The sequence below is a fragment of the Siniperca chuatsi genome, linkage group LG16, assembly GCF_020085105.1.
Source record: "Siniperca chuatsi isolate FFG_IHB_CAS linkage group LG16, ASM2008510v1, whole genome shotgun sequence".
In the NCBI taxonomy this organism is placed as follows: Eukaryota; Metazoa; Chordata; class Actinopteri; order Centrarchiformes; family Sinipercidae; genus Siniperca; species Siniperca chuatsi.
Window position 1 is genome coordinate 5,063,012 of NC_058057.1, and position 21,307 is coordinate 5,084,318.

General features: G+C 38.9%; 1 protein-coding gene across 1 annotated transcript in view; it reads right to left on the reverse strand.

The window, feature by feature from the left end:
* Nucleotides 1-326: 326 nt before the first annotated feature.
* LOC122863332 (gamma-aminobutyric acid receptor subunit rho-2-like) overlaps nucleotides 327-21,307 on the reverse strand; it is a 45,781-nt gene continuing 24,800 nt past the window's right edge. The window contains exons 5-10 of the mRNA XM_044169739.1: nucleotides 14,339-14,562; nucleotides 14,137-14,219; nucleotides 13,752-13,892; nucleotides 8,344-8,496; nucleotides 4,110-4,318; nucleotides 327-4,017 (exon numbers count right to left, since the gene is read on the reverse strand). Of these exons, the coding sequence (XP_044025674.1) occupies nucleotides 3,703-4,017; nucleotides 4,110-4,318; nucleotides 8,344-8,496; nucleotides 13,752-13,892; nucleotides 14,137-14,219; nucleotides 14,339-14,562 (1,125 nt within the window). The 3' untranslated portion in view covers nucleotides 327-3,702. The remainder of the gene's footprint in view (nucleotides 4,018-4,109; nucleotides 4,319-8,343; nucleotides 8,497-13,751; nucleotides 13,893-14,136; nucleotides 14,220-14,338; nucleotides 14,563-21,307) is intronic.

The window sequence follows — 21,307 nt, forward strand, 5'->3', positions numbered from 1 at the left end:
ATCCTGCCTTACTGAAGTACTATGTTTTTAAGTAGTGGTAGCATAGGCAAATCTGACATGATTTGTTTATTTGGGGATTAGATGTGCCCAGAGTGCTCTCTAAAATCTGGATTAAAGTCACATGTGCGTCACACAGGAAGATTGTGTCTGATACATTATTCTTGGAAGTTATGACTGTTTTCATTAAAGCTGTTTCTTATGCATTGCTGTTATTAGAAACCAGAGTGGATGAGCTTGACAGCATTGTGGCCTCAAATCCTCAAATTCTGCAGACTGGTGGTCAGATATGTTGAATCGTCAAAGCTATAAATCAGGACTCATATAAATGTGTGAAAGAAAGACTTTATTAAATTTGCTCTGAAAGCATTACATTCTGAACATTTTCTGCAGATGAAGGTAGAGAAGTGATGTTAGTTTGGAAGCTGATGGAACTGCAAGCGTGCTTGTCATCTTGCTTTGTTTTTTGCACCGAGAAACCATCTGACTTGCCGTTATGAGAGTTCATTCCAAAATGATATGCACCATGAAAAAGAATAAATACATAAATAAAAAACATTTAGCTTTTTGAAGCTAAAGCCATTATTGCTTATTCAGAGGTGGTTAGCATGGCTTGGCATAAAGACTGGAAGCAGGGGGATACAGCTAGCCTAGCCTGGTTCCAGACCCCGGAATCACCTCAGATTTGTTTGCTGAGTCAAATAGGTCTGGTGTTGTGTGCACTGACGGCTGCTTGACCTGGTTGGAGAAACATTTGACCAGTCAGAGCTTGGTAGGCGGAATATGGATGGGGACCTTATAGCCACATAGCTAGCCAGCTACCAAGCTACATTCACGAAAATAGTGACAGAAAAATAGCGACAAGTGTGGATGAGATTGACACAGCTGTACAGGTTGTTGTAAGACCAAATGACGTTGGCAGGACGGATATGTCACTCCCTTCTGATTGGTTAGGGTAAAAATAATTAAAGTTCATGAACACAATGTCAAGCTGAATGAATGAAGTTAAATTAAATAGACAGGCTACAGCTAGTCTCTCCCCAAGTTTCTTTCTTACATTTCTGTTTGAGTACTGATAAAACAAATGATACAACAGATACAACATGTTAATTAGTGAGCTATAGAGGTGCTGTTGGTATATTTTTGAACTTTGGACAAAGCTAGGTTAGCTATTTCCTTCTAGTCTCTATGCTAAACTAAGCTAATCCAGCTTTGTACTTGATGTGCACAGATGAGAAAATTTATATCAATTTCATATCTAACTTTAAAAAGTGATGATTTCTGAAGGAAGAATCCGCTTTAGAAATACTGACTTGTAAACCAGTATTTTGGAATGAAACTGCAGCACTTGTGATAGGTGAAATCACATACATCACAGCGTGGTCAGGTTAGGAATAGCTTCTAGCTACTATTTACTCACCACTTATTTACCCATAGTTAAATGCTAAACGAGATGGAATACTGCTTAGAAAACCCCAACATAACTATGCAGTCACTCATGGTACTCAAACAAACAAATGAAAAAACAAAAATACAGCCATTAAACCATGTTGGTGTATACAAAAATGTTCACTTAAGGTGGTTCAAGTTAGTTACATCACTGGTAAAGCTTTCCATGTTTTTAAAGATCCGGGTGTAAGATTTAGTGGCATCTAGTGGTGAAATTGCAGTTTGCAACCATTTGAATGCCGCTTGCATCACCCTCCCCTTCCAAGTGTGTAAGAGAAACTACACAGAGAACGCGAATGGCCCTATCTAGAGCCAGTGTTTGGTTTGTCTGTTCTGGGCTACTGTAGAAACATAGTGGTGCAACATGGCGACCTCCGTGGGAATGGACTACGTAGTCCCTATGTAGTTAAAAACGGCTTATTCTAAGGTAGGTTTTCAGGTGATTATACACTAATTAAAACTTATAAATATTATATTCCATTTCTGCCAATAGCGCCTCCAACTGTTACGTACTGGACCTTTAAGTCCTTTCTAAGAAATATACAACATCTTTCTATACAATAGAAAGATACAGTATTATCTGTAGTAGTAGTAGTAGTAGTAGTATCTGCCACAAGCATCAAGCAGTGTCTGTATAAGCCCTGTTTTGCACATCTTTGCCAACTTAAGGTATAATGGCACATGGATCTATTGCTGCACAAAAAATAAATAAATAAATAAATATTAAATTAACAAAAAACAGTGAATGAACAAGCCCGTAACTACATAAATAGATAAAGACTTTGCTCAGCAACTGTGGTGTATGGTGCTTTAAAACCCATAAAGTAGTAAGATCCTGTTTAGTCCTGGCTTTATGGGTTGCTTCAGTCTGGTTAATGCCAACAGTAGTCCATGAGTAATACAGGGCAGCAGCATTTACTGTTACTTTAATTGAAATGTTGTCACTGTAGTCAGTGCTCTGTTCAGGGAAGAAAGGCAGGTATTTATATCACTTACTGCCTCATTAGCCATCTGCTCTGGACACATTCAGTAATGTGACTCAGTCAGCTCCAAAGGTTACAGCGGTAATAGCAGCCAAATTCTATGCTCTTATTATTATGACAGTTTGATCATGAAGATAGAGAGCTTCAGAGAACAGTCTTTTATTTAGGGAATTCTAGGCAGGGGTTTGTTGCACAAAGATTTGACTATGGCTCAGATTTAACGGTCCAAGTTAAGTTCTTCAGTTGTGCAAAGCTTTCTTGACAATCTGAAAGCTCTGCTAATTAATATTTTCTATATTAACCATACCAAGATCCAAAAGACAGAGAAACAAAGTTAGCGACTAGCTGGTGAACATAGTGGAGCATTTAGCTAATGTTGATCCATGTCTGCTGGATGTGTAAATAGGCAACTGATTGCTAACACATTAGCCAAAACCAACTTTATAACGTGACAAGATGTCCAGGGTTTGTGTTTTTCATCTTTCTGTGAAGATCTTCTGTAGCTTCGTTCTTTATAGGCGGGATTAAGAATGGGGACATCATCTTCCAACATAGCTAGCTAGCTACCTACCTAGATACACCGATGAAAAACAGCAACAAGTGTGGATGAAATGGATGCAGCTGTACAAGATGTTGTAAGTCAGTTTACAGAAATAAAATTCAGTGATGAATGTAGCAGAGAAAAATGTTTAAATGGAAAGACATAGGGATGCAGAAAATAGTGTTAATGCTGAAGTTAACATTTAATGCTGACAAAAAAATCATATCGAAATAAGTTACTGCAAAAGCTTTAAAACATTGTGATATTTGGTAGGCAGTCACCTCTTTTTTGGGGTGGGCATACTGATAGTAGGAAGAGTTGCAGAGTCAAGTGTGATACCATTGCCAGAGCCTTGGGGTATGGTGGCAAAATTTTTAGGTTTAAAATTAGTCTGTTTTTTATTTACAACTGGCATTAGACAAGACTAAGAGCAAAACTTGTGCAACCAGCCCCACAAGGTTGTAGGAGTATGATTGGGGTATATATGAGCTTGTGATACAATTATATTAAGAAGGAGAAGCTGTATAAGTGGTCCCGTCCAGCGGTGATATGTGAGCCAGAGTTTAAGATATTCATACCCAGAAGCCTCTGATATTCTTTAGCCATCCAGCCAAACTCGTTGCTCCTCCTCAACATGCAGACTGGAAACAACTGTATCTCTCTTCTAAAGTCAATGAAAAGGTTTTGCAGTTTTTCCTGTGACTGCTACAGTTTAGGCTAAAATGCACACACTCAGCAGTACACACACCAGTAGATCAGGTTAAACAGGATGTAGGCGCCAGGGAAGATCATGCGAGAGTAGGTGTCGATGGCGTGGGTGTTCTGGATGATCCGGAAGCCGCGGATGCCCTTCTTCTTAGTCCCTGTGGGCTCGTTATCCAGGGAGAGATGCACCACCATTCGCTCCTGTTTTTCAGACGCATTTTCAGCTGCCATGGAGGCCCTTGTGTACCCTGCCAGGCTGTTGGCATCCGCCTCACTGTATGTCCCATCCAACATCATAGTCCTGGTGTGGGACATGCCACAGGTGCAGGGGAGCGTCTGAGACTAAGCAAAAGAGATGAAAAGAATCAAGATTAAATAACAAAGCTGAAAGCACCATATGTAGACGTATGCCATTTCTGAAAAGATCTGTGTACCTGTTCCCTGACTTTTTCTCTGAGTTTGCGGTCTTTACCGTCCCTCACCGTTGTCAGGTAGTTGACAGCAGCGTATTCAAGTACAGACAGGAAGACAAAAACGAAACTGACCCAGAGGTAAATATCCACAGCTTTGATGTAGGAGACCCTGGGCATAGAGGCATTGACTCCAGTGATGATGGTGGACATGGTGAGCACTGTGGTTATACCTGAAGCACAGAGACCATACTACCTTGTATTAGTATTGCATTCAAGAAGGATTTTTGGGAAACATTGGGAAAGATTCATATCCATTTTATCTGTCTGTCCAGTACAGAGATAGCTTTGGAACTTGTAGGCTAAAGACTAGAAACTTGGGAAACTGCTAACCTTGCTCGGTCAAAGTGAAAAAAGATCCATCCTTCAACAACTTCAAAAGTTCAGGAAATCAGAGGTAACTGTATTCTAAAAAGTCAGTTGTTAATTGTGTGATGCAGTGTTTTCACAGTTTCAGAGTCCTCAAATATGTTTCTGGCTTTAGTGATTTCAAGCACTTCCTAAAAGAACAACATCTCTAGACAAGATGTGAAAACTTTTCCATTCAGCAGATACACCTGTAGGTGCTGAGTGCAGTGATAGTAGATGAAGAGGCCAAGACTATATTCCAGTTGTGCCCTGTAGTTTACTCACAATATATTTTGCTGCATTTTTCTAGTCTGCTCAGGCTACTGTTGGTTTAAAAATTTACAACAGAATAAAGCCGATGATATTGGTAGAGCAGCAAAGCTCCATATTAGCTTATGTTTTCGCCAAAAGGCAATATTCTTTATTTCTGTAACTTCCTGGGAAGTATGTGAAGCATAGATGAGATGTCAGGGTAATTACACATGATTACAAATTCAATTCAATTCAATATTTATATAGTGCCAATTCATAACAGAAGTTATGTCATTGCACTTTTCCTATAGAGCAGGTCTAGACCGCACTCTTTATAATATTAATTACAGAGAATACCACTATCTCAAAATCAATGTGATGATTTATTGATGGTCACTGATTCTTGAGACATGGGACAAAACACATCCAGCAATTATAACTGCTATTAGGTATAAAAATGAAAATATTTTCAAATCTTAATGTTAATATTTCCTGTGTCACAACCATGATATGTCAACACCCTCTTCCAGTTTCTGAGGAAATTATTTGAAATGTCTAGATCATTTTATTATAGTAGATTCTATTAGCATCTAGCATCAAAAGAAAAAAACAAAATGGCCACTACATAAACTCCATTTGTTTTGTGGAAGAAATGCCTAATGTGTCAACATCTTCAGATGTCAACTCCATCAGATTTTTGGTCTGACATTGGTGATGGGCCAATGACAGAGTTAACATTCAATGTGAAAAACTTCATTTATTGTGGTTTTCAAGTAATTTTAATTATATTAAATATAGAAGTAGTGTTTAGTTTTTCTAATAATGTATAAATACTAAATATATAAACAAAGGATCCAAAGGATGTGACGTTATTGGGTGCTCCTGAGTGCCTTTTCTCTCTTCAGCTCCCCTACAGCGCCAACACTGCGCAACACTAGCTAACGTTAGCTTATGTGATATTCTCAGCATCCCCCAGTGCCCCATGCATTACTTGGTGACGTCTCTACTTTTCATACTCCCAAACATCACAAACCATTCATATTATTAGCATTAATCATTGCTAAAAAGGTCATATTTATTAATTGGAATGACAGAACTAAGATATCCATATCTCACTGGCTCAGTTTACTCACAGACCACTCAAATCTAGAAACAAATCACGCCATCTCTAAAAAACAACATAACCCCTGGTCCCCTTTTTGCAGACCCCTTTCTGATTCCTCTTTCTCTCCACAAATGGCTTCTAATGTATGATTCACATGAGTATAATATTTATAAGTATTCGTAGAAGAGGTTTCGTAGTCATCTGGACACTGTTTTCAGAATCAAGATTTTCGGCTCCCATCCGGAAGTCATTCTCAATTGTGAAAAATGGTCTGTCATTCATTACAGCACAAGCTGGGTGTAATCTGGACATTACAACATAGAGCCCAAGAAGTGCCCACCAGCTCAGAGGGTAAGAAGAAAGAGGAAATGCATGTTCAGAATGCTCTCTCAGCTTGTGGGTATCCTACTTGGGCTCTCAACAAAGTTAAAAGAGCCAAAAACAGGACAAAAGGGAAACAGAACCAAGAAGGAACGGTGTCTCCATCCCTTATGTACCTGGACTGTCTGAAAAACTACAAAGGATCTTTAGACAGCACGATGTTCCTGTTTTCTTTAAACCAGGCAACACTTTAAGACAGAAACTCGTTCATCCTAAGGACAAGATGCCCACTCAGAAACAGAGCAATGTAGTTTACTCTATTCAATGCAGTGAGGAAAACTGCAAAGAACGGTACATAGGTGAGACTAAACAGCCACTTCACAAAAGACTTTATCAGCACAGACGACACGCTAACTCGGGATTGCAGAGCGCCGTGCATTTGCATCTAAAAGCTACAAACCACACATTTGAAGACAGTGAGATGAAGATTCTAAGTAGAGAGAAGAGTTGGTTTGAAAGAGGAGTCAAAGACGCCATTTTTGTGAGAAAAGAAAACCCCTCTTTGAACAGAAATGGTGGTCTGAGATTCAACCTGCCTACGATCTATTACAGTGTATTATCACCATGGTCAAGCCAATCATATGCTAATCAGTGATGAGGGAGGTGCAGCCAGAAAACAATAGGCCTGATTACTGATTACTGGGCCATCATGGAAACAAAAGAAGGGCAGTTTCAGTTGAAGGAAGACTCCTTCCTGAGGGCAGGGCTTAAGTAACACAGATTAACTTAAATTTCTGAGTTCTCAGACCATTTTTCACAATTGAGAATGACTTCTGGATGGGAGCCGAAACGTCTTGATTCTGAAAACAGTGTCTAGATGACTACGATTGAAACCTTTTCTACGATGGAACATTCCTGGACGAATGAGGGACTACACCGTCTCATTTATAAGTATTATTATTCTCTTCACACATTGGTCTTATTTGTTTGGTCCTGTCTTGTCTATCTGATCCTGTCTTGTCTATCTTGTTTGCCTTGTCTGTCTAATGTCTTTATTCTTTATATGGTATTATGCTTATATAAAGAATGATGTATGTGTACTGTGTAATTCTGTATAAATACAAAAAAATAAATTTTTATTTATAAATTTCTGCGAAAAACCAAAGGATGTGACGTTTATGCGCTCTCCCGAGTGCCTTGCCTCTCTTCAGCTCCACTACAGCACCAAGAGTGTGCAACACTAGCTAATGTTAGCTTAGAAATGGGGTCCGCTAACACCAACAAACAACCGGATACAGATATGGGGCACTGAATTTGATGAATTTACTGTTTATCAGACAGATGACAATGAGACAAGAATTAGGTTGGAAAAACAATAGACGCTGCCAGTGCGGAGTGTTTCTTATGGCAGGGCCTCACTGATTACTGTACAAAAACACAACTTTATAACTTTACTCACTGATTTTATTGAAACTGGATCATATGCGCTATTTTGCATATCTCTGATGTCACAATGTAACTATTTACATACTGTATATGCAAAAGTCAAAAAAGTAACTAAACTTAACTGACTAACTAGCTTTATCATTAGCTATCATTATTTTTCAAGCTGTTATCATCTCATCAATATGCATACTGGGGATCAGTGACTGGTCATTAGGTATGCACATTCACAGCTCATTCACTGTCTGGCTGATGATTGGACTGGTTCAGTGAGTAGAGAGCAGCAGCACATTCAGTCGACCAGAGAGCTATAGACATGAGACCACACTGACTGAGAAATATTAGTGACTCTCTTCAAGAGAGAGGGGTTATGTCATTTTGCATTTCTGTTTGTGTATGGATTAAACAAGTGTGAGTCAATGTGTTAATCAGTGAGCTTTAAAGGTGTTGGTGGATGTTATTTTATTTTCTTTTAGTGAGGGCTAGCCTAGCTGTTTCCCCCTGCTTCCACCGCCGTACTTAACGCAGACATGAGGTTGATGTTGATCTTCTCATCTCACTCTCAGAAAGAAAGCAAATAAGCAAATTTTCCAAAATGGTGAACTTTCCTTTAACAGTTTGACACCCCCTAGGTGCTAACTTGGTTATGCTCTCAGGTCACTGTGATGTGTTTGGACACACATGCAACACAATGACCATCCTGCTTGTTCAAATTTAATATCTTCTTACCCAATGAGACTCTGGCAGGGACTGCCCTGCGGTCAATCCAGAATGACACCCAGGACAGCATGACCATGAGAGTGGCAGGGAAGTAGGTCTGCAACAGGAAAAAGAAGATGTGACGCCGCAGAGTGAAGTTGATGTACAGACGGTTGTACCAGCCTAGGGACAGGGAAGAAGTAAAATACAGCAGATGTTTGGAAATTGTTTTATGTATCAGAGGTAGAATAGAGAAATTATATGCTAAAATGCCACGATAAACACAGAACCAGGTGAAATTAACAACTAATCTGCACAGAGATGATCAGGAAATCTGGAGGGGCATATAAACCAAACCAAACAAACCAATGAACAAACAAAACAACAACTAAATAGAAAAGCGAAAACTGCTTTGGATAACAAAATCTATGACAGCAAAGCATAGCAAGGTAGAAAATGGAAGAATAACAATGTAGGGAAATATGAAATATATTAAAATAGCCCAGTGGTGTGTTTTTCACATCAGTGTTCTAGTTCCTGAGTCACAAAAACATTTCTCAGAGGAAGACCTTTTCTCTGGATACAGTGCTTATTGGTTGTGTAAATGTCTTTGGATAAAGCCAAACAATTATTTTCGGCAGCTTTTACTATTTCCTACCTTTAGTAGCACAATTATCTTTGATAAAGTGCTCTGTGGATTGTGGTGAGTAACCAGGACATGTTTCTGTACGGACAAGTTGCTACTGACTTCAAATGTAATTAGTCAGTTAAAAGGGTTTTGGCCTATTGTTCTTCTCTTCGCTACCTCAAAATGGAGAAAACTTGCAAGCTGCACTGAATGGATAATCATGTAACCTAACCATCTGAGAAGTAATGTGTGGAAGCATTTTGGACTCAATACCATACATGGATGAAGGCCGTTTGCCGACTTTGTAAATGCAACTGCTGTTACCTTGTCACTTAGACAGCGGAGGCACCACAAATATGAGTAAACGGAAAAACATTAATTCTACAATGTAGTTTAGGACTAAGGCTACTTTCTATTTCTAAAAAAATATAGAAGATAGCACACCAACTCTCAAAATCAGGCACATCCTGTCTCAAAATTATGCCAAAAAACTAGTGCATGCATTTGTTACTTCTAAGACAGACTACTGCAATTCCTATTGCAATTCCATTCGGCTGTCCGAATAAGTCCCTTAAGAGTCTCCAATTGATCCAGAATGCTACGGCACATGTACTGACAAGAACTAGGAAAAGAGATCATATTTCTCCAGTATTTGCTTCTCTGCACTGGCTCCCTGTAAAATCCAGAATAGAATTTAAAATCCTGCTCCTCACCTACAAAGCTCTTAAAGGTCAGGCACCATCGTATCTTACAGATCTCATAATACCATATTACCCGACTAGAACACTGTGCTCCCAGAATGCAGGGTTACTTGTGGTTCCTAGAGTCTCCAAAAGTAGAATGGGAGCCAGAGCCTTCAGTTATCAAGCTCCTCTCCTGTGGAATCAGATCCCAATTTGGGTTTGGGAGGCAGACACCATCTCCACATTTAAGAGTAGGCTTAAGACTTTCCACTTTGATAAAGCTTATGGTTAGGGCTAGCTTGGCAGAGCCCTGAACCATCCCTTAGTTATGCTGCTTAGACTGCTGGGAGACTTCCCATGATGCACTTCTTTCCTCTCGCCTCCTCTCCATCTGTATGCATTTTACATGCATTACTGCATGTTACTAACTCGACATCTTCTCTCTCCTGTAGTTCTGTGCTTTCTCGTCTCTCTCCTCTCTCCTTCTGTCACTTTCAGCAGGTATTTCTACCTCCGGAGCTGCAGAAACTGGATCTGTGGTTATGGGCAATCTGCTGCCCATGTGTTCCTGCTTGACAACTGCTACTACAGTTGTTGTTATTGGCTCTGTTACTATTATTGTCATCATTATTCCTGTGACTGTCATTCCTATTATTATTACTTTATTAATTAATATTAATAAAGTAATAACAATAGGAATTATTACATAATTATATTACCACTACCATTACATTATTACTATTTTAAAATTCTAGGTGGAATTTGCATTGCCACCCTCCATTGAGTCTGGTTCTGCCTGAGGTTTCTGTCTGTTAGAAAGGAAGTTTTACCTTGCCACTGTTGCCAAGTGCTTGCTCATGGTGGGATTTGTTGGGTCTCTGTAAATAATATTATAAAGAGTACGGTCTAAACCTACTATATAGGAAAAGTGCAATGAGATAACTTCTGTTATGAATTGGCGCTATATAAATAAAATTTAATTGAATTCTCCATAAATTTCCTCCCTCTTAATCAAAAGATTAGGGAAGACATAAGGAGATGGAACATTATTCCTCTTCTTAGTGTTGGTTCTCATAATTGAATTGGTTAAAATGAATAGTTTGCAGAGACTGTTGTTTCTGTTCCAGTACCTTCCATTGGATCTACCTGACCAACAATTTCTGGAGTGGGACAAACTTATTTCAAGGTACATCTGGCAAGGGAAAAAACCTATAAATAGATATATCGACAGTTGGTGAAAAACAAAGGAGGGGTTACAGTCCCTTGTCTAAAAGATTATTATATTGCAGCTCAATTAAGACCCTTGACTTGTTGGTTTAACCCAGAGTATGTTGATAGATGGAAGGAGATTGAGGAGGCTATAGCAAAGGAGTTTCCAATTCAAGCTGTAATTGGAAAATGGTGTTGTGGAATAATGTAATTGATTTGGGAAATCTATGGATTTGTTTGCCACTTAAGTTGTGGAACAATGTAATATCACAAAATCATTTAAACAAGTATGTCAAAGTTTTGAGATGGTGTGCATATTACCCTGATTTTGTTTCTAATAGATTAGATGTAAGGCTTAAGTGGAGGGTGTCTCAAGGCTTAACATCATACTGTACATTTATTCATCAGGGGCACATAAGAGTTTTTCAAAATCTCAAGATGCATAATGATTTTTACAGATTTCTTCAAGTGTGACACTATATTGAGCAATTAATGAAGGTAAATAAACAACAGTACTTAGATAATATTCTACTAAAAGTCTTCATAGAGGAATATGTTTTGAACCATCTCAAAACTTTATAGGGGTCTACAACAAACAAAATGTAACTCAATGTATTTAAAACAAAAATTGGAAATGGAGGGAAACCTAAGTATAACAGAGGAGTAATGGGAAAATATATGTGGGCTACAATGGAAAACTCAGCTTTATGGAGAGAGTTTTGTTGGAAAAACCTCATCAGGTCTTCATTACTGCAGTTCAAAAGACTCATTATGCTAAATTGTCCAGTTGTTAGAGACAGTGTGGGTCCTCCAAAGCAAATAATTACCATATATTCTGGGTTTGCCCATTATTATCTTATTTTTGGCAGGAGGTTCATAAAATTTTGCAAAAAGTACTCCAGGTGGACATTAGATTTAATCTTAAACCCAAGCACCCCGGTACCGGGGCAGCAGGCATCCCACAAGCGGCATATAAGGGCATGCTAAACATGAGGCAATATATTCATGCTGCATACCAACACAAAATGGGAAGGAGCTCAGCTAAAAGCTGATGCTAACCATTTTTACCTAAATTAAACACAAGTCAAACATCAAGCAACTGACTGAGCGTGCAGCAAAAACTATTCTCTGACTGTCTGTCTGAAAACAGCGCTACTAATATCTTTCATTTCAGGCTATTGACACAAACAGCCCCATAAATTAACAAATACTCCAGAGATTCCAACAGTGTAGATCCTATCATTGTACGACCAAAACTTACTGCATAGTTGTCGAAGAAATACAAAAACAAACTTAGGTTTGTACATTTACAACTAGGAATTGTGTCTTACCTTCTACAATGTCCCTGTGCCATTTTAAATCCATTTCAGCTGGTTTGTATACATTTAGATTGCATGGGAATGGATTATAAAGATGGCGGACCTCAGCCTTCCATACGATTATACGGTTTATGTCTCCATCTAGTGGCTGATTAAAAGTACTGCCACCAACAAAAATAATTTCATCCTGTTGGTCTGGCTGAGCGGAATCTGTAGACATGTCATAGATGACTCTGGGACCTTCCTTTGTGCATTTATCTGCCTCTATAGCATGGACTGGTTCAGTCATATATGACTATTAATCAATATTCAATTTCTATGTTTTTGGGACATTTATGTTATTTGTAACATGGCTTTATGGAAATAAATAGTGTTTTGAAGTAAAAGTCCCAGTAAATAGTGAAAAAGTAAACAGTAAACATGGCCAAAACATGAAGACTGCCTGAGTATATCTTTATAAATTGGATTTTGTACTGTATACATTTATAAATTTTGTTTCTTTTTTTGAGTGAATTGAGTATCATGAAGGTACAACCCAACATTCTAGTTCTATTTATTAAGTTCTGTTTTCAGTTCTGTTTTTTGTTTTCTATACCTGTATTTTATATTATTTTACTGGTCATTATTTGCTTCTGTAACATATATTATTACTCATCTTTATTATTTTCAGTTACAGCTGTTTTCACAGAAAGCTTGGATAGATAAGGCTTCTAAGTCTTGTTACAATGATCACATTGATTGTATGGACCTCTGTATATTCCAATAAACAGAGAATAAAAAAAGTACTACTACTTGTTGACAAATCTCTCAATGGTAAGCCTCTCAGCCTTTCAGGTCATGGTAGGTCTACTAACTGTTTAAATCAAACAACAAAAAGCAGCATAGAAGACTTGCCCCAACTAAATCCAGGTTAAAAACCTTTATGGACTTATCAGTATCTGCCCTGCTCCTACATCCATAGATACCTTCTATTAAGTGTATGTCCCTCTTTTTTAGTCTTTTTAATTTCTTATTTGTTTTAATGCATAATGTGAAGTGCTTTGAATTGCCTTTGTGTATAAAATATGCTATATATAAATTAACTTTCCTTGTCTGTCTTGTCTTGTGGTTCTTTGGCTTTCCTCATTTAGCTTCAACTCAGCCAATTCAATTACTTCTAACTCTGCAATATCAGGGCCTGATTAACTGGTCATCAGGCCTCAGGGAAAAAAAGTGAACTGAGGGTCCCTACTGATTTCCCATGTGTTCTCCAACTTAGGTTGGTTATACATTGATTAAACATGGACTTATTTAAAAATATCCACCATGTAAGCATAATCTCAACTGAAATATTAATGGTATTAAAATCAGATTCTGACACGGGGCCCCTCGATGATACAGGGCCTCAAGATTAGGTACAAATGCAGAAGTCACATTAAGATCCTTTTCATTTCAGTTTATATTAACCAATTAATCAAATTACTTCATACTAATTGCCACCAGTGAACCTGGGGCCTTTGGGGCTCCTAAGAGTAGTCACCATTTCTGGCCAGTGGATAATCCAACCTTATAGAAAATATCTATGTAAAACTCCACTCAGCATTTGTTTTGCCAGTGTACCTGTGCTGCTGTAGAAAGCCAGTCTGGAGGTAGTGTGAAACTTTTGGATGAGGAACTGAGATAGAGAAATCCTGTCATCAGTGCTCAGGGACTCATCACCACTTTTCCAATACAGCATCAGGTCTTCGTCTGTGTAAGCATCTGAAGGACAATAAAAGGTAATGTAATGTAGTAATGACCACTGGTGTGAAAACATGATCCAATTAACATCCACTGTTGTTCTGTGCTAACTTCTTACTGATAAATAACAGCATATAGTGATAAATAAATAAACAGTGTCTTTAGTCAGTGTGGTGCTGATTGAGGCAACATGCTGCAATAATTAGTAGCACATTATTTCCACAGTCTTCTTAGCAATTGAGTGTCAGGGCATATGAATACTTACAGCTCTCCAGCTCCAGTGTGCATGTCTGCGAGTCCAAAGGGAAACGACTGAAATCCATGTTGCATGCTGCAGTAACTGTAACCCTGGGGAATTAAAAGCAGAGTGTAAACATCACCAGCTCTATGCATGCTGCACCAAGGCCTGCCAGGTGCAAAATCCCAGTGAAGGCAGATATCTGTGTTTGTGGAGGTCCTGTCCTCACCTCAGGCTGTACAGGACATGACCGTCAGGGAAGACCCGCAGCATGATGTTGTCAGTGGTGGTGTCATGGATGAAAGACCTCTTAGAGTGGACGAAGAACACATCGGGCACCCAGATTTTCTTCACAAGGCGCCCATCGAATGTCATGCTCTTGTTGGTGGAGCTTGGGAAGGCCAGCCTCTCATCCTTCCAGTAATGCCTCAGATACAGGGTCATGGTGAAGTCCTGTGGGAGCGGGGGAGGGGTGATACAAACAGAAACAGCCACTGGATTAAGCCTCACTACAAGGACTCTACTTACTTGCTTCCTCTGGTTTACTGAATTCCTCTGGGATTACACTGCGGCGGCCTGTGGCTGCTGGATTATACGGATTGTTTATGACTACACATACATGATCAAGAGAATTGCTGAACATATGTTAACTAAGTACAGTCCACAGCTTCCATTGGTCCAAGATTACTTTTGTCTTCTCGCCTCCTTCCTCCTGTTGTTACTCAGGCAGGAGTGGTCCTGCGTCTGCAATACTCCCCCTTGCCACAGCAGATCATCCTCTATCCCATTCTCTTCATGCCATTACATAGGACCAGATCAGTTTAGAATAATGGCTGGAGCAACACATTGTACTCTTGGCACCCAACATAAAAGTACCTTTGATGTTGCATAAGATGTGTTCAGGGGCATGTCTGAATCTCTCCAATGAGTAACAACTGCAGTGTTGTAAGTTTACTAATGAGAGATGTTTTCAAGTGTTGTGATTTAAAGTCTGTATCCTTGAATGTATATATAACTGCCAGCAAATTAGCTGTTGACATATTTCGGAGAACCTGTCCTGGACCACCAACACCTCCTGCCTGGTCAAGAAGGCTCATCAGCACCTCTTCTTCCTGAGGACACTGAAGAAGAACCAACTGTCCTCAGCTATCCTGGTGAACTGCTATCGCTGCACAGTAGAGAGCATCCTAACCAACTGTGTCACAGTCTGGTATGGGAACTACTCTGCTGCAGAGCGCAAGGCACTGGAGAGGGTGGTGAAAACTGTCCAGCGCATCACAGGGACTCCACTTCCAGCCATTGAGGACATCCAGAGGAAATGCTGTCTGCGTCGAGCCCGCAGCATTCTTAAGGACTGCTCTCACCCTGCTCAGAGACTGTTTTCTCCCCTGCCTTCTGGCAGGTGCCTCAGGTGTCTCTGGACAAGGACCAGCAGACTGAGAAACAGCTTTTTTCCTAGAACTGTGTTCCTACTGAACTCTGCCCCTGCTGATTCCACTGTCCCCTCATATACCTTAACTTTAAATGCTGCTATATTTTTTTGCTACATGTACCACATGTTCATTTGCACTACCGGACTATTTATTTATACATATACTGCATCATTTGCACCCCAGTACTATGTACTGAATACTGCAATAACCCATCTACTGCACTGTTAACTATTTCTGTCCATAATTTGCACTGCTTAATATTCATTGCTCTACTGTTCTGCCTAGTCCAATTCATTATTGTACATATCCATCAGTATACTTCTGTTTATAGTAATGCCATTTGTATATAATGTCCATTGTACCACTTGTAAAATATTTTCATAATATTGCTCTATCCTGCATTTATGCACATACTTTACATCCTGCACTTGCTTATTGCATTTCTGATAGACCTAAACTGCATTTCGTTGCCTTGTACTTGTTTATGTGTAATAACAATAAAGTTGAATCTAATCTAATCTAATCTAATCTAAAAATACGTGAATTTTACTACAATTTAGCTTTTTATTTGGTTGTTCCTTTGTGATGTACAAACACTTGTACGCAGTCCAGTTGTGAGTCCGATGCCAAGAGGGAAAGGAAGGGGAAAGAGCCCAATGACAGCACCGGCTTTGCCTGCCCATCATGGCCCAGACACAGATGATATGTCCAAGGAAGAAGACACAACTGTACTTGAGGCCATTCGGGGCCTGGGCTCTGAGATAGTTTCCATCAAAGTGGACTTATATACTAAAATTGATGCCCGAATCGAAGCTGTGTCTCAGATGTTTTGGATGGAAATGGATTTCCTTGGAGATGAGTTTCACCCTGCAATCACTGCGCTCGAAAAAAAAAGCGCAGACTTGGACTCAACAGATTTTATTGTAGGGCTGCTTAAAAGGGGCAATATGTAAGATTTGGCCAGAATTTTAGTTTAAAACATAAAAAAATGAACTAAAATTATCAACAGAATGTGAAGAAGTAACAGTTCTGACGTCATGTCAAAGATGTCTATGTATTGTGTTGTAGAGATATCGACTGAAATTAGCATTCTAAACTGCTAGCCCTGTCCCGTCCTGTGTTGTAATACCATTTGTGCCTAGAGAGACGATAGTCCGATAGTATAACTCAGGTAGTTTCAGCTGGGAGATGTGTGCAAGTGGTGAGTTTGCTACATTACACAAGCTCTCTTCAAACTCTAATCCTGCTCTATAGGAAAAGTGAAATGAGATAACTTTTGTTATGAAATGGCGCTATATAAAAAATTAATTAATAAATATTGATAATTACTGTTGCATAAGGTGTTTACACAGTTAATAGATCACCTTTTTGTTTTATATTATATTATTGTCTGACAGCTTTAGTCAGTGGTTACTTTTGAGATTACAGATTTTCATGCCCTTCCTGTGCACTTAAAACAATTTTGGTGATTTTGAATTTGAATGTTTGTGATGAACTGAAGGATTAAGTTCCTTTATGGGTTGAGAAAATAGTTCTACTTCTTAAGCTAAATAAACTATTTTAAACCCCAGCATTATAAAGCTGAAAACAGGGCTGTTTTTCTGAGCTCATGAAAAGTTGACTTTTTACACATGTGGTTCTCGCAGGACAATGACGCTACAAACATATGATGATCTTATAGACCATGATGCATTAATGTAGATTAAACTACCCCCAGAAATAAAGTAGTTTAAATTAGCTCAACCTTAAACATCAGCAGTAAAATACACATTAATGCAGCAGTAATATTAATCCAGAGACATCATATGTAATAGTAAAACACTGACAGGGACAATTTTATTGCACAATGAGTACTTTTACTTTTGATACTCTAAGTGAATTTTGCTGATACAACTTAGATATTTATACTTAATTAAGGTTTTGAATGCAGGACTTTTACTTCTAGTGGAGTATTTTCACAGAGTGGTATTAGCACTTTTTCTTCCACCACTGATTATGATACATATGGACATAGGTCACTCACTGCTTAGCCAGCCGAAGTTGCAACAGCATTAGGGAACTATGCTAGGCTACAAAAACAATGCCAAAGCATGCTACTCCCGGCTTCCCGCTTCAACTACACTCTCCTCCTGTTCACTCAGTTCCTCGGCTTCCCTGTCACACTGCTCCTCACATGGCCAGCCACCTCTCCTCCTTCCACCTGTTGCTGCATAATTATGAGTATTATTATGAGTATTATATAATGAGTAGCATTGCTGCTGTCGCTGTAGATGTTGAAGCACTACTGCAACCCCTGCAGCAAACATATCTGTGATTTGTGCACATTTGGTGGCATCCACATCTTGATTCTTCATTTTTTTTGGCCCACAACTTATCCGCACCGCCCTTCTTTCGTTTTTGCTTATCCATCTTGACATTTGAGAGAGGCGCTCTCCTTCATCCACAGATGCCACCAGACCCACGGCATCTGACACAAGAAACAGAGAGGACAGAGGGGTAGTCTAGTGTCATTATAGAAAATTAACCAGTGGACCACTGCCCCTGCTTTATGGTCATTAGCAAAAAATATAAATATTTTGCCAGATTGCCAGTCCAGCCCTGGGTCCAATGATAATTTCCAAATTTTATCTTCTTTTTATGCCATAAGGACATAAAAACCTGGATGACCAGCAGTTTTCTGATGTTAAACTCTGATAAAACTGAAGTTATTGCACTTGGCAACACCTCCGAGACACGTTATCTAAAGCTATAGTTGCTCCAGATGGCATTGCCCTGGCCTCCAGCACACTGTAAGGAACCTCGGATTTGTCTTTGATCAGGATTTGTCCTTTAGCTCCCACTTGAAACAAACTTCAAGGACTGCCCTTTTCACCTACGTAACATTGAAAAAATCAGGGACATCCTGTCTATAAATGATGCCGAAAAACTAGTCCATGCATTTGTTACTTCTAGGCTGGATTATTGCAATTCCTTATTATCAGGCTGGCCGAATAAGGCCCTTAAGACAATCCAGTTGATCCAGAGTGCTGCAGCACGACTAGAACATACCACACCAGAGTTCAGGGTTACGTGTGGTTCCTAAAGTCTGCAAAAGTAGAATGGGAGCCAGATCATTAAGCTTCTCTCCTGTGGAATCAGATCCATATTTGGGTTCAGGAGGCAGACACCATCTCCACATTTAACAGTATGTTTAAGACTTTCCTCTTTGATAAAGCTTATTAACCATAAGCTATATCAAAGAGGAAAGTCTTGGCTAGCTCAGGTGAGTCTTGAACCATCCCTTAATTATGCTGCTATAGGCCTAGACTGCACTGAGTTCCTCTCTCCTTCTCTTTATCTGTATGCATTCTTATCCCATTAATGCATGTTACTAACTCGACATCTTCTCTCTCCCGTAGTTTTGTGCTTTCTCGTCTCTCTCCTCTCTCCCTCTGTCACTTTCAGCAGGTATTTCTGCCTCTGAAGCTGCAGAGTCTGGATCTATGATTGCAAGGCATCTTCTGTTCCTGCTCGACAATCACTACTACAAATATTGTTCTTATTCTTATTACTATTATTATTGTAGCTTCCGTCAGAGGCAACACTCATATATTGTAGTTCATAATATGCATTTTATAGTTAAAAGGACAATAAATAGTTAAAATCTTCAAAATAATCATAAGAATAAGTAAGTAATATATTTTTTGTTAATACATGTCAATTCATTTCATATTATTCAGCTAAAACTATAGAAAAAGGGGGAACCTATTTCCTTTTGTTCCGCTAGGGAATTATTTAATTGCTGCTATCAGGATATTTTGTTCCGGTGCACTACATGTAGAAGAGCACACGAGGTGCTGTACGCATGACATGTCTGCAAGAGTTATGCCTATAAGAAGTGCTAAGAAGTTATATTGTCTTTTTGTTTAAAGAAGAAGAAACTGTAACCCTCCAAGTTTATTCCTCTTGAGTTAGAGAGGTCAATGAGGTATGTATTTTATCGTGTTAATTGCTTTGCCGTATGTGACCGTGTGTTAATGTATAATTAGTCAATTAAGTGTATTTTCTTATGTGTTGAATGTGCATTTTATTTATTCATTTTGTATGTATTTTTCGTTTATTATTATGTGTAAAACACCACATTTAGAGGGTTAATTTAAGTTTTACTTATTTCCTTTCATAGTTCTGACGGCATTGTTGGGACATAAAAGGGCTGTAAGACTAACATGTACAAGACATGTTGAAGACTCGTGTCCGAATAAATGTCTGTTAAAAATCAAGAACGACCTGAGCCTTTGCTTCAACTCGAGGGGAGTAATAATTATCATTATTATTCCTATCATTATTATTACTAGTATTATTTTATTAATATTAATATTACCACTACCATTACATTATTATTTTAAAATTCTATGTGGAATTTGCTTTGTGCTACTCTATGCTCTCTTACCTCCTGCTCTCTCTCTCTCTCTCTCAACCCAACCGGCATTGGCAGATGGCTGCCCACTCTGAGTCTGGTTCTGCATGAGGTTTCTGCCTTTTAAAAGGAAGTTTTTCCTTGCCACTGTCACCAAGTGCTTGCTCATGGTCGGAATTGTTGGGTCTCTGTAAATAATATTATAAAGAGCACGGTCTAGACCTGCTCTATAGGACAAGTGTTAACGCACTAAAGAGGCATCCCACTGGGCTTCTTTAAGGAAGATTAGAAACAAATGCACATCCCTTGTGAGCAAGGCTAAATCTGACTATTATTTGAACTTGGTCTCCAGCTCTTATTCAAACCCTGCAAAATTCTGGAAGGTGGTAATATCTAACAAATGCAATTCTTTTGCCTCCCTACCTACCCATCTCAAGTTTGATGATTGCTTAGTGTATGATCATTACGAGATCTGTTCTGCATTTAATAGACACTTTGCAGCAGCTGGTCACATTTTTGAAGACATGGATAGTGGAGTCCTCCTACTAACTCTAGTAGGAGGACTCCTAGTATATTCTGGATCCTGTCTCTTGCAGCGTAGTTCTTGAGGCTCCTCCAACCATTGATCCCAAGAAAGGTACTGGTGAAGACAATTTGGATCCTCTTTTTATTTATTTCTCTGCTGCACTAATTGTTGAGCAATTAACTTACATTTTTAACCTTTCTATTTCTACTGGTGTTGTTCCTAGAGCAGAGAAAACTGATCATGTCATCCAGTTTCATAATGGTGAAGATAAGAGTGATCCGAATAATTATGGACCAATATCCAAATTGCCTTGTTTAGTCAAAATTCTAGAGTAAACAGTCAACCTAAAAACTTTCTCACCATTAACTCTGTTCTGAGTCTGCATCAGTCGGGGTTCAGGTCCATGCATAGCACTGTTTCTGCCATCACTTTGGTTGTGAAAGATATTGACAATGCATTACACTGAACCATTGTCCTGCCATCTTTGTGGACCTCTCCAAGGTATTTGACACTGTTGATCAATTCTTGCTTTTACATATCTTAAGTAAAGTTGGTTTTAGTTCAAGTGCTTGTGCGTGGTTCCTGGATTACCTGTCTGATTGGCAGCAGTCAGTGAACCTGGGAGCTATTAGTTCAGAGTTTTTATCAGTTACTTTAAGGGTGTTCCACAAGGTTCAGTTTTAGGTGCAGTTCTTTTTACTATTTATATGAATAATATTGTGTAATTTTTAACCAGCTGTTATGTACATTTATATGTGGATGATACAATATTGTATTGTATTGCCAACTCCGCTCAGCTAGCTGTGGAGAACTTGCAACATTCCTTTAACGTTCTCCAGGCAG